This window comes from Melopsittacus undulatus, chromosome 5 (genome assembly GCF_012275295.1).
Source record: "Melopsittacus undulatus isolate bMelUnd1 chromosome 5, bMelUnd1.mat.Z, whole genome shotgun sequence".
Classification (NCBI taxonomy): domain Eukaryota; kingdom Metazoa; phylum Chordata; class Aves; order Psittaciformes; family Psittaculidae; genus Melopsittacus; species Melopsittacus undulatus.
Genome location: NC_047531.1, coordinates 18,480,782 through 18,494,348, shown reverse-complemented (window position 1 = coordinate 18,494,348; position 13,567 = coordinate 18,480,782). Strand labels below are relative to the sequence as shown.

Genomic DNA, 13,567 nt, shown 5'->3' with positions numbered 1-13,567 from the left:
TTTCCTTCTGCTTCCCCCTGCAAATCCTTGATGTTAGTGCAGCAGAAGAGGGACCAGCAGCCCCTTGCACCACAGGCACTTGCTCTCACCATTGCTCTGCCCTCAGTGCAGAAAGGGTAATGCCACCTCCTGCTGCTGCCAGTGAAGGTCTAATCCATTACCTTGTTTCTCAGTGTACCTTTCATAAGCATGGTGGGTTGCCACTTCTCTTCTTTGTCTTTTGTCATCCTTTAAAAAAATAAACTCTTCCCCCCACAAACCAGGAAAAGTCTTTTATTTACAACATTCATGAACAAAAAGATTTTCTTTTTTAAGTAGATGACATCTCAAATATAATGCAGCACCAAAAACTGGATAGCCAAGTAGGCAAGGGACATCCTGACTGCATTGGCTGCTTCGCAACTCCCATCCCTTCAAACCCACAGAAACAGCCAGCTGTGGCTTTTCTCCTGGGCAAACCCCTGAAGCTGACCTTAGGCCCAGGAGTCCAGGACCATTTTCTCCCCATTTCTTACCCTGCCAGAAGTTAAGGCATACCAAGAAGTACACTGGTGATTTTCCTTGCTTTACAGATGAGGCATGGGGAACCTTTAGATCTGGTAAAAGCTAAGGTAGTTTTGAGATACACATTGAGGCAGCTTCAAGAGAAGATCTTGGTCTCCACACTTGTTGCTGCTTCCTGCTGGAGCCCCATACAACAAAATGGTGGAGACCTCAACACTGAACTCAATGGATATACGCCTAGGAGCAGTCTCACATAGGGCACAGAGGCACTTACCTCTGCAAGCAATTTGATGTAAGGCAGATTCAGAAAGAATGAGAGGTGGTCTCTACAACACCTCCATATCACCAGTGGTCAGGAACATGTCCCATCCATTCTGACAATAGGTGCTGTGGTACAGCCTCTGGGTTTATTTTCATTGATGGGAGATGGGAACAGCCTCAGCTTGTAAATTTCTTGAGGGTCTTCTACCAGGATGTGTCCTCCCCATCTAAGTTTTCACAGGGAGGGTATTAAATCTTCCTGTGACAACAACTGGTACACTGAGCACCCTTCCAATAGAGAGCAGGTTTTGTGTCTTCAGCATAATTATATATCGGGCTGGATCAATAGAGACAGACTGGCCAAATGTGGCGGGGGAAAGGTCCAAAGAGAATAAGCAGATAAAGAACTTTTGGTTGCTGAACTGATGTTCCTAAGGCACTCCACATAAGGCAATGAAGTTACACAACACAGAAGATTTTGCTTGTTTCTTCCTGACCTACACATCCATTAAAGAGTGACAGGGAATCTGGTCACCATCTTTCATAGGAAAATAATTGACAATTAGGAAATCAATTCCTCAAAGCAACTTTGAAAGCCTCAACTAAGACATCCCAGATTATTTCTTTCTAAGAACTATTAGTGTAGAAAAAACTCAGGGACTGTAAACCCTTGCAAGTCCCCTAATGTCAGTGGGAGTTCTGCACTTACCTCTAGAGCTGGGATTTCACTGTTTGTAAAATGGATTTAAATGAATAAAAACAGTTTACAAAGTATTAACTGATCATTTAGAAAATCATAGTAAGTGTTTCTCATCAGTGTGCATTAACTACAATAATTATAACCACCCCGATGGTAAAAAAAGAGAACATTTACGTAATTTGCTGACTAATTTCCCCCTTGCACATGCAATTAAAAATCACTTAAAGGCTACTATAATAGTAACAAATATCTAACCAACAAATGTCAAAGGCTGTAGTCTTATCACATTAGTTTTGGGAACCTTTTACATAACTTGCATAATTTAAATATTTACAAAATATAAACTTTCTTGTCTTATCAAAAATAGGTCTTTGCATATTTAAACAACAGAAATCCTTTTACATGATGATTTTTAAACCTGGCATTAAAACACTGCATAAAAATAAGCAACCTCTCACAGCTGTAAAATGAAGCGGAGACAACATATGGAAGTGGAGAAAATGTTATCAATGACAGTTTAAGTATTTTAATGGTGTGAGTCAATCTGTGAAATAGATTGTGCATTGAGCTTACTTAGGGTGCAGGCTCATGAGAAGCTCTAGCACTGGGTCTTATAAGAGAAAGTAATGTTTAGAAAACCATTTCACTTTATGGCAGATTTCTTTGGGCTGAATCTCACATGGTTATTTGTGAAGATGATGGCAAACCACCAGCGAGATGGTTGAACATGGCAGGTTGTTGCTTACAGTCCAACAGTGGGCAACGACCGACTGACTCCCAAATGGTGTGTTCAGATACTGAGGAAATGCCTGCAAAGGATTTTATTTCCTTTAAATACCAAACTACATTTCTGGCCCTCCTCAGATCTGTTCTTTGTCCATTTGAAAGACAACCTATGAAAAATTCCAAGGCACACCATGGTCCTCAAGCTCTGCTCCAGCCCATCTCCTCTGGACACAGCTTGCTCCATGCCAGGGGACCCTACTCCTCTACCCAGGCAGTGCTTGCCTTTTGACAGTCACACATGTTTCCCAATGCCAGATGGCTTCCTGCAAGACAGCTTTCTGAACAGTTGCAAAGCAAAGGTTTGATGGCCAACAGCAGAACATTTCCCCTATCTTTGTGTTTTCTCTCTAAAGCCTGCAGAAATGAACCATCTAGTGGGTCCATCTAGCCCCAGTTTTAAAAATACAGACATAAGGATTATATCTAATGTCGATATCTTACGTACACATGTATCTTACACACCCTCCTACTCTCCAGTCTCTGACCAATGAGGTCTTGAGTTTTCTCCACTGTACCTACCGACTACATGGATCTTCAGGACATTGTGGCCATTAAAAACTTGGAAAGTTCAGTGTCTGTCCCTTCTCATGGAGTTACATGTTCAAATGTGTCATCAGGAGTCCTTTTTTTGTTGTTTTATCTGTACCTGTGTGCAGGCTGCTGTTTGCTTGCTTGCTCTGCATACACCAAATGCTTGGGCTACCCGTTGTTTGATAATACCCATTCCCCCTGAGGCTGATCCTCCTGCAATTCCGTACAGCAAGAGTAATCGCTTCCCGTGCAGCAGTTGTGTGTACCAAGGAGTGCAGGATGGTTGGTGTGTTCTCTGCACTTATTTGCAAGTGTGTACATCAGTCATGGTCTCACATCTCCGGCACCGCACATAGCAGCACCACACAAACTTGCACTCACACCTCTCCACGTGCCTGACAACATGGGTGTTGTACCCGCGCCCACAGCAGAGGAGGTTGCAGCCGTCAGGTCCCTCTGAAGTGCGGTTACATTCCCTTCCCTGTGTTCCAGGGATCCCCAGTTTTGGGTCTTCAACACAATAGTTGGGTGATTTGTTCACATACAGCAGGTCTTCTTTCCCAATTGGTATTTTTCGTTGGCTTTTCTCTTTCCTGCGTAGCTTTTTTTTCAGTCTGTCTGATATTTGTATGCTGTTTTCATACTTATCCTTTAAAAAACGGCCAATCTTTTCAAAGGAGGACATTGTTTTCCAACAAGTTTTCACAGCACAGGACCCAGAAACACCATGACAACGGCAATCCACTGACATCAGCTTCGCTACAGCCTGAAAGCAAAGCAGAGAATGACATTTGGATGTGGTCTTTTGTTCATTAGGAATACTGCCTGACATCAGTAACACAGAGGTCTCAAAGTATTACAGCTGTCAGTGCCATTTCAGTGGTGGAGAAGCCAGAACACAGGAGGATACATGTCAGAAATCAGGTTTCCAACTCCAAACCCCCACTATGAGAAGCCTGATCTTCAGAAGTGATCTACATTTGCAGTTTGCAATGGCAATTACATAGCAATATCAAATCATAATAAGAAAAGCATGTATTTCTGGCTGGCTTTTCATTCTGGAGTCTCCAAAATACCTGAAGCGACACGTCCTGTGTCACTCCTCCCATTGCTGGAATGCAAACAGCCCTTACGGGGAATAGTAGGAGAGGGAGCAGGGACAGGGCAGGTAATGGCACTGTTCCTATATTGGAAAACATTTCCTGGGTAGGTCTATGCCATCTTTTAAGGGTGCCTTGAAGCTACCATCAAGATCACTAAACATTCACAGTATGCAAGTAAGGCCAGGGGAATGCCTTGAGGCTGACCAGTGTGGCTCAGCATTCAAAGCAGTGCAGATACAGGCTGCAGGCTCCTCAGGGCAGACCCATGTTGGAATAGCAGGAGAATGCCCACATCTCTGAGCTCCAAAGGAAGTCTATCAAAGGAGCCACTATAGTGCAGCAGGGGTGTCCTGAACTCAGTATTCTGGAGTAAATCTCAGATGCTTCTCACTTACAGGATGAAGTCCTGATCTTGTAATATAGGCATACTAGTACTATGATGGGTTTCTAGTGTTTCCAGTTGAATAACGGCTCGATTTAACACCATTTGATATTCATACTACTATCATAATAGTAGTCATAATATCAGAAGTAGTCAATAGTAGTCATAATATCAGAGTATCATAATACTACTATTCATTCATAGTACATTCATAGCTTCCAGTGTTTTAGCAAGATTTCCACGATTACCAACATTAAATACCCTAACATGGGCTTTTTTTCTATGCCCAAGCAAAACTAAGCACTGGGCTGAACAGTAACTGGGAATCTGCAGCCTGCGTTGAGCTTTTGCAACACACAAGAATTTTGGCTCAGTTTATAGAAGACCCAGCCTCAAAGAACTGGAATTTGTAAACAAGCAGTAACTTTATCTGGGACTGCAACTCAGTCAGCAGAAAATCAATATACTCCCTTCTAGAATATCTAACAGTCATAACATTATCCAGTTAGGCTTGTGACACATCTCACATTAGAGTTTGTAAAAGTGCGCAGAAAAATTGTTGCTTGTGCAGATACAGCACAAGGACAAGGTATCATAATTTTTGCTTTACCTTTCCATTAACATACATTCTGGAGCCATTCTAAAGACTCATATGAGACATTGGTTAATGGTGTGGAAACCTCGTGTTACCATCTCCCATTTTACTAACATTTCCACTTCTTCCCCCCCACCCCCTGCCGCATATTTAATCTCCACAATCGAGACAGTTGGGAAATGCAACAGAAAATGTGAATTTTAAATTAACTTATAATAATTTTAACTTGAAATTCTTCATGCAGAAAGGCCAATGCAGATTAAAATTATTCTTCTGTGGAGGAGCAAGTATTTCCCCAAAAATGGGGAAGATGCCACCCCCTCCCCTCCAACTTCATGATGTTTATTTAATTTCACCCTAACACTTCACTCACCCCACAGTCCTCACAAACATTAACTGAGGTCAGTCTCTGTCAAGCTGTCCTAGGGAAGGAAAAGAGCAGAAGAGAAATCTACCTAAGACCCTCCTCTGTTTTCCCCTGACAAAGTTGTTTCATTTGCCTGTTCCTAAGTCTTGATTCTGCAGTGAGATCAGAGCCCTGAAATCCTACCGAGTTCCACTGACCTGATTCAGGACCAGAAATAAACTCAGGCCAGGCTGCTTATGTGTAGCTCAGGCAGCACAAATGCAAAAGTTTAAGAGCTGGTCAGGGCATGGAGCAGATAAAATGAGCAGTTTCTACCCTGTGTGTTAAACTGGCAGTTTTCATCATGGGGAATGTGGTCTCTGAAGTTTGGGATGAGTCCAATGTTGTTAAATCCATTGATTTCAGTGGGAGTCAAGGCTTCCTGACACGTTCTGCCCCAAAGATATTGACACAAGCCCAAGCTGGTATTTGCATATAACTCTACAAACATTATTAAAAACGTACATGACCAAAGTGCTTAGAGTCACATCTTTCTTTGGTGAATGAACAGGACCTATTTGTTGGTAGAGGTTACTGCAGAAGACAAACAAGGCACTCAAAGAGCCATTATCAACAAAGAACAGGTGTATGCCCTGACCTAGAACAGCCATTAGCCTTTGCAAACTCAGCCTGGTGAAGTGATACACCAGTACAGGAGATGATATTTCCAGATGCTGTAGATTGCTTTTGGTATTGGAGATCTTTCCCTATCCTGGAAGACACATTAAGAACATTGCAAAAAGCAGACCCTCACCTCAGAGCACACACAGAATTTTTCTGTAGTAAATCAACTGGCTGTAATCCTTTTAGATACCTGTCTTCTCTCTTTCCCAGGTTAGTTTCTGTTTAACAGACAGACTTGACCTTGTGCTTGTGTCTCAAGTATCTATCAATAATCCAAGAATCTATCAATAAGGAAATCACTGGGTAGACAGAATACGTATCATTAAGACTGACAGTGACTGAGGCAGACAAGAATTTGAGATCCAAGGATAGAAAGTCTTTGTTAGAACACAGATAATCTAATAAAATGACAAACATGATAGCAAAACATATATTTTACACATGTTCTAAAAGCAGAAGGGATTTAATATTTTCAAATTTCTAACAGTTATTTATACAAAGGTAACTAACTACAATCTCTGAGTAGTTCGAAATCACATTGTACTATAAGATTTATAAGGTTACAGTTGTAATCCTTGCTTTCATTGCAGTATGGCAGGGCTCTAATCAGGGAAGAAACAACAGGGGAAGAATATACAATTTGGTTTGAGGAAAGAAGTGTAATTCCAAGTCTGATAGAATCAGGCATAGTAAAATATGGGTGATGCAGAAGGATCCAGAAACTGTCTGGGAAGGACTGGACATGTCTGCTAGGTGCTAAGGGTGAGTTACTTCCATGTAGGCAAGTAGTCCAGCAGTTTATGAACAGGAGCAGAAACTGATGATGAAGCCTCAGGTTGATATCAAAATATATCATTAAAAATGCAGCATATGCATAGCAGTGATGGGTGATCAGATAAATGCTTTGATGCACTCTGTTTAGAATGATTTATGGTGTCATCAGAATTGTGCATGACCCCAGCCTGTTGCTTCCCAGCTCCTAGGATAGGCAAGTTTTCTGATTGGACTCCAATATATTTCGGGTTGTCTCTTGCCTTGACTGATGACAAAACATGCCACTGGATCTCAGGCTGCTATGAAAGCTTTAATGAACAAACCCCTATAGTTGAACATCTAGCAAAACTCAGGTACGAGAAATCTTCTCTTGCTGTTTTCTTGCAAGTAAACCTAAGATGGTGCCTATAGAGTCAAGGCAGCCTTCTGGTGGGACATGGCTGAACACACACCTGTGTCTCAGCAGTGCACAGTTAGTGATTCACAGAGTTACTGGGATGTACAGAATTACTGTGAGTGTGACTTCCAGACTGACTCCCCAAGCAGTGCTGTGTCACATCTTTAGATTGACAAGATAAATCTTTCCAATTATTTATGAAATTGTGAGAGGATTCTCCCTAAGGAACAGAATTCCATAGAGAACTTCAAAGGAGTACTGTTACTCACAGAAACATGGTGGATAGATGTGTCCTGTGCAAGATGGGACAGGTTTTCAATTTTCTTGGGTGGATATTGAAACCAAGTGACTGCTGGTGAGAAATCACCAGTGTGGAACTGAGATTGGTCTGCAGTGGAGTCACTGGGATTACAGTTTGTATACCCCTTAATGCCAATTAATGCTTAGTATCTCTAAGCTAAGCTCTCTGTTTGTAGGCAGTGTACTCAGCTGTGAGACAGAGGCTGATAGTACTTGTTTTGCAATGGGAGCTGATGCCTATAATCAAACAGCCTAATTTATACCACTGGTAGAACGAATAGGACTATTCATGAGACAAGCACAGGTCCTACTGGAGGTACAGCACTTAAGAAGGGTTGCAGACCACTGATAGGTCTGTTATAAACTCACAAGTATCAGTAAAACCCTCTGATGAACCTAGCTATGTCAGTGTGAGAACACAAGCCCTGCAGATCAAATAGATTTCCACAACTGGAAAATTAAGCAGAATTCTTCCATCAGTAAAAAAATACTACTACTATAATGGTCAAACCATCGTGCCTGACTCGCCTTTATATCTTTATGTAAGGAGCAGAGTTGCACAACTCACATAGGCACATCAAAGTACACTGAACACCGCAGTGCTAAAAGATAACATTCATCTTGTAGCAGAATAACTACTGAAACTGGAACCTTCTGAGGTTCAGGTTAGCATCCTAAACAGTGGATAACTCAGTAAATGGATTTCTTACTGTTTCAAAGTTTATATATTTTGGATTTAGCTAAGAGATGTAGAAATAACATTTTATACAGAAATGGGAAAGTAACAAAAGAATTCTGCACGTACCAGTTCCATTAGTAACTCCAAACATACACGGAAATATTTTGCCTGGAAGACTGCTCTTGCAAGACACAGAACCAGGAACATGATAGTATTTATTACAAAAGGTCATAAGGTACCAAAATATATTGCAAAACATCCTTCTTGTAAGCTCCCAGACATGAAGGTCAGCATTTTCCAGCATCTCCTAGTTAAGGATTTTGGAACTACAGAAGAGCTCTCTAAACTTACTTCAGCTGATATTGCTGTTAGAAATTCCAAGTACCAACAATAAACATTCTCTTTTACTCTGGACAGCAGTCAAAAATATTTGCTTTATCCTACAGTTTGCCATTAAGTTACAAAATATTTATGCATGGAAGCTGACTAAATACTCTATTTCTTTCCAAGGTAACGAACAACAAATACACCATTGAAGCTAAATCAGTGAAATAAGTGCCTTCTGGCCTTGCAGGCTTGCAGGAGGTGCTGGGCTAACTATAGAATCATAGAATAGTTATGGTTGGAAAAGACCTTCCAATCATCGAGTTCCAACCCCCCTGCCATGGGCAGGGATGCCTCAAAGTAGACTGTGTTCCCCAAGGCTCTGTCCAACCTAGCCTTGAACACTGCCAGGGATGGAGCATTTACCACTTCTTTGGGCAACCTCTTCCAGTGCCTCACCATCCTCACAGTAAAGAACTTCTTCCTTATATCTAACCTGAACTTCTCTGGTTTAAGTTTAAACCCATTACCCCTTGTCCTATTGCTACAGTCCCTGATGAAGAGTCTCCCTCCAATATCCCTGTAGGCTTCCTTCAGATACTGGAAGACTGCTAGGAGGTCTCCACACAGCCTATCTCTCTCTACAAATGTGATTAAGTACCCTTTGCTCTTTCCCTAAAGAATAACCACTTAATCTTCTGCCTCTTATCAACATTCTCTACTACACAATACCAACCACCTTTCCTTGGAAATTATTTCACTGACTGACATCTAATTAGACTCACAGTAACTGTTCTCAGTTTATTTAGGTTCAAAGTTTGCTTCTTGTATTTCAGTCTTAAAAAGGACCTATGTCCCTGACAGATTTTCTGGTTTTCCAAGTTAATCAAATTAAATAACGTATATAACCTTGTAAACTGTAAAGATTAGTTTAAATTAGAATATTTTGCAACAATATCACCATGGCTTTTCCCCGTCTATGGCAGATAGAGCAGTTATTTTCAGTAAAACCCACTGATGCTGCTGTTGGCTACAGGAAATTCCTGAGTTACAATGGAGTCCATCAGTATATCTAGTCAAAACCACAGGGTGTCTTTTCTTTTCTTTCATTACAGCTATGTCACTGAGCAGAACAGATTTAAAGCGTTATGGGGCCAGAGAGACACATTAAACATGAAGTTATAAACTCCAAGGTAAAACAGAGAAAGTGATTTTAAAGCAAGAACTAGAATCCAAGTCTGCTATTCCAGATGTAAGCCCCAAGCACTAGTTTACAGATTCACACTGTACTGGCTGTTTCTGCTCCCATTCATCACTGTTCGCTGAACAGGACAGGAGGACCCAGTGTCACACACATACACAGACATTTCCTCTGCAAGCAGGGATTTGAAGTCTTTTGAGCTGAAGAAGAGCTATCTGAAGCCAGTCTCCTCTCACTTCTCTGTACAGTGCCCTAACCAACTGGCTTCTTTAAAACAGAGACGTCGTTTCCATCCAAGCTTTTAATAGAAAAGGTTAACTTTTGATTTCTTCTGAATGATTTTAGACTTCTACTCTCAGGCACAGACCCAAGACTGTGGATGGGTAATGATGGCTCATGTCCAGTCTGCCTGTTCATTCAGTATTAAATTAAATACTGAATTAAAAACGCAGACCATGATAATAGTGGAATAATCAATGAAAAAGCTCCTAATGTATTATGCTGATAACATTTCAAGTTAGCTACAGAATATCAAACATCTACTTAAGATAACTCTGATTAGCACTCTGGATGCAATTCTTACTTTGTGGATTTAATTTTAACTTGTGGAGTTTAGTTATCTGGTTAAAACCAGCTCTGATTCCAACTTTGTACATGTTTGCATTGGTGACTATAGTGCTGTTCTTGCCACAGGCCCCAGTTGTACCTGCAGTCAGGGACAAGCATTGTTTGATTGATGCCATTTTGTCAATGAAGGTGAACAAGGAATTGCTGCCATTTCTGAACAGTGACACATACCTGCCTCCCGGCCTCATTGTTGTGCAGATTCATTGCCACCAGCCCGCTCTTGCCCGTTACGTTTTTAAAGGGCACATCCAGGAACTTTCTGCTGAATGACATTCCATAGTGGATGTCGTCGGAGCAGCCGCCCCAGTGCCAGCCCTCGATGGCCGAGCCACCGTGCCGCAGGTTCGTGTCGCAGGAACACTCAGTCACGTTTCCTGCACTGCATGACCTCGTCACCGAATGCACGAGGCCAGCCGATGTCACTGCTGATATGAACGCGGTCTCCTTCGTGCCTACAAAGCAAGGTGTGGGTATGTTACTTCATCACTCCCTCTGATTACCTCCATAACAGAGCTCTAGAAAGCCATTTTACAAACCAGACTGTTACTAAAAGGGAATAGTTACAACTTTAAAGCCATCACAGCTTGGTCTGCAGAGTTAACTTCTTTAAAGCAGTGGATATTCACATCCAAAACAGACCTCAAGGCCCCTTCACATGACTGCGCTATTAATGGTGCTGTTTCTGGCTGCTTGCACCATGCAATTTTTGGTAACTCCTTTCTAAATTTGGTTGGGAACTTTATTCGCCACAGAAACTTTCAAGCCAATTTGCTTTTAATAACAATAATAAAAAAATATCAACCCCCAAACGAACCATACCCCAACCCCATTACTCTCTAAACTGCTTTTCACTATTCACATTCATTTGAAGAAGAAAAGGTTAGTTCAGACCTCAGAGGAGGAACTTGAAACTGTCACAATCCCAGGTTACTTTGGTATAGGGCCAGAACTTACCTCATGCTAAGTTTAGTAAATATCGAGGTGGTTCTAACTCACAACGGTTGCAAACAGCACCAAGAACCTTAAGCAAGGCAGAAATCAGAATGGCACAGGGATAAGTAGGCCATGTGCTTTTCCTAGAATAAGCTGCCCATGGGAAAGACAGCAGTTTAAAAAACCTTTAACTGTTAGGCTGTATCTCAGAAGAATCATGGAGGGACCTGCCTGGGCCTCTTGAGCTCTGAGACTTCTGACATACTGTAGCAGAGCTCTGTAAATGTGTTAAGTAAGATGTATATTCTCTAAGCAAACTGAAAATCAATGACTGGCCATTCACTGTAACTGAAATTTCACTGTACTAATTTTCACCGCTGTAAAAACAACGCATTATTTCCGGTCTCCCAAGTTTCTGCTCACAGGCAGAAAAGTTCCTGTTTGCTCCTCCTGTTCATATTAATCGGTGGTGGTGGCAACCTCATAAAATGCTTCAACAGGACATACTAGTGACACTTGGGGGTTAGTAGTGCTGCTCATTTATGAGTCTGCAGGAATAGTCCTTCCCACTGAACAGAAGGACTGACATACAGCATGTATGACTAAATGCAGTAGGGTAGACTGCTCTCTGCTTTTCTTTTATTTTCTTTACATTTTTGGAATATGCATCATTTTTTATTGCACATTTTACATTTTTGTGGTGAATTTTTGTTTTTTTCCACTGTCGCAGTATAAAGTGAAGACTGTACAAATACAAAATGAAGTAGTAAAATAGTTCAGTTCACACCAATGCCCGCACCAAAATCATTGAGCAGAGTGCTCAAAACAAACTTGCAGGATCAAGACCTGCCACCTGGTACCAACAAAGTGTCCCAATTTCAGTCTAAATTTCAGCTCTAGTGCTTTCAAGCAGCTCTGGTCTTGCTTTGCTGAGCAATACCACCTAATTGAGCACATTTTAAAGTAATTCACATTGCATACAGTGCTGTGAGCAGATTTTTACCTGCAGTGAAGTGACCTTTTCGAAATACTATGTGTCATTACCCCACTCATTGAGTAATTATGACATAAGGGGATAAAGCCGACATCAGTCTAAGAATAACAACATTTCAACACAGTTAAGTAGATCTAGTTAAGGGCGCTGTCATGCTCGGACCTATTAAGCAGAATTACAATAAGGAACAACGATTTTGGAAATGCCATGATAGGCTGTGTCTGCTCCCTGCGCTTCGTGTACCTGTGTCAGGTTCCCCGGGGGGGATGCTGTAACCTCCCACTACCACGCCCGTTCCCTGCGCCCGCCCCGCCGGAGCCCGGTCCGCCGCCGGCACCTGCGGCCTCACGGTCCCGTCGGGGCAGGCACTCACCGCTGCTGAGCTGGTGCCCGAAGGCGGCAGCGGTGGCCGCGGGTCCTCGGCGGGCGTTGGGTGACGGACGGCAGTCCCAGCGCTCGTGTCGGAACTGGCTGCGGCACTCCTGGAGGCCCAGGCGCGCTCCCTCCCGGATGGCGGGCACCAGCTCCGGCTTCTGCTTGCACAGCTCCTGCTGCCGGCGGCTCAGCGGCGGACTGGTGCAGCCAGGCTTCTCCGGCCCGCCGGCGGCGGCGATGCCCAGCCACCTGCAGAAGCAGCCCCCTCGTCAGCTTCGGGCCCCGAGGGGACGGACGGGCGCCGCGCAGCCACCCCATCCCGCGCCCAGCTACTCACATCCAGGTGCCGCCGGCGGCGGCAGGGCAGAGGGAGATCAGCATCGCTGACAGCAGCAGCCAAGGTCCGAGGGCTGTCCCGCGCTCCATGACCACCGCATCGAGCCCCGCTGCACTGCCGCTGCCCGCCGCCGGCTCCCCGGGCAGCAGGGATCGAGTAGGACCGTTGCCGGTGGAGCACACCTACTCGGCGCTCTCCTCGTCGGGGGGCAGGCGGCAGCCGTCGGGGAAAGCCCGGGCCGTCGGAGGGCCCTGCCGGGGAGGACTGACTGGAAGGGAGGGCAGCTGGAGGGCAAGCATTGGGAGCTCCTGATGCTCTTCAAGGTGAGAAAGTTGGGTTCGATGTTTTCCCCGGCTCTGCCTCCCCCGAACGCGCATTGGCCGCCCGGGACCGGGGCGGGCCGGGGCGGGGCGCGGAGGAGCTCAGGGGCTCTGCACCGCACCGCTGTGCCCCGCCAGGCCCGGTGCCGCTGCTCGCCAGCCCCTCTGCGGGGCTGCCCCTTCCCTCGGGGAAGGACTCTGGCGGATGGCCGGCGCGACAGAGAGGGGCTGCAGGCGGGGGAACCGATACGTCTGCAGGGATTTCATCACATTTCTGCGGAAGAGAAGGCACAAAATGCTGATGTTAATAAATCATAACATCCACTACACTTTTAATTCAAATTTTCTAGTGCTTTAGCAGTATTAACTGCCTGGCTCCACAGTCAGCATCAGTAGTCATTAGGATAAAATTTG

The 13,567-nt window shown here is 43.9% G+C and overlaps 1 protein-coding gene across 1 annotated transcript; it reads right to left on the bottom strand.

Annotated features, from left to right (window-relative positions):
• Nucleotides 1–257: 257 nt before the first annotated feature.
• WNT16 (Wnt family member 16) lies at nucleotides 258–13,253 on the bottom strand. Its single transcript, XM_005146108.3, has 4 exons — nucleotides 12,834–13,253; nucleotides 12,495–12,745; nucleotides 10,366–10,646; nucleotides 258–3,548 (listed from the first exon to the last, which is right to left on the bottom strand). The coding sequence occupies exons 1-4, from the start codon at nucleotides 12,920–12,922 to the stop codon at nucleotides 3,084–3,086; spliced, it is 1,086 nt and encodes a 361-aa protein (XP_005146165.1). The 5' UTR covers nucleotides 12,923–13,253; the 3' UTR covers nucleotides 258–3,083.
• Nucleotides 13,254–13,567: the final 314 nt, after the last annotated feature.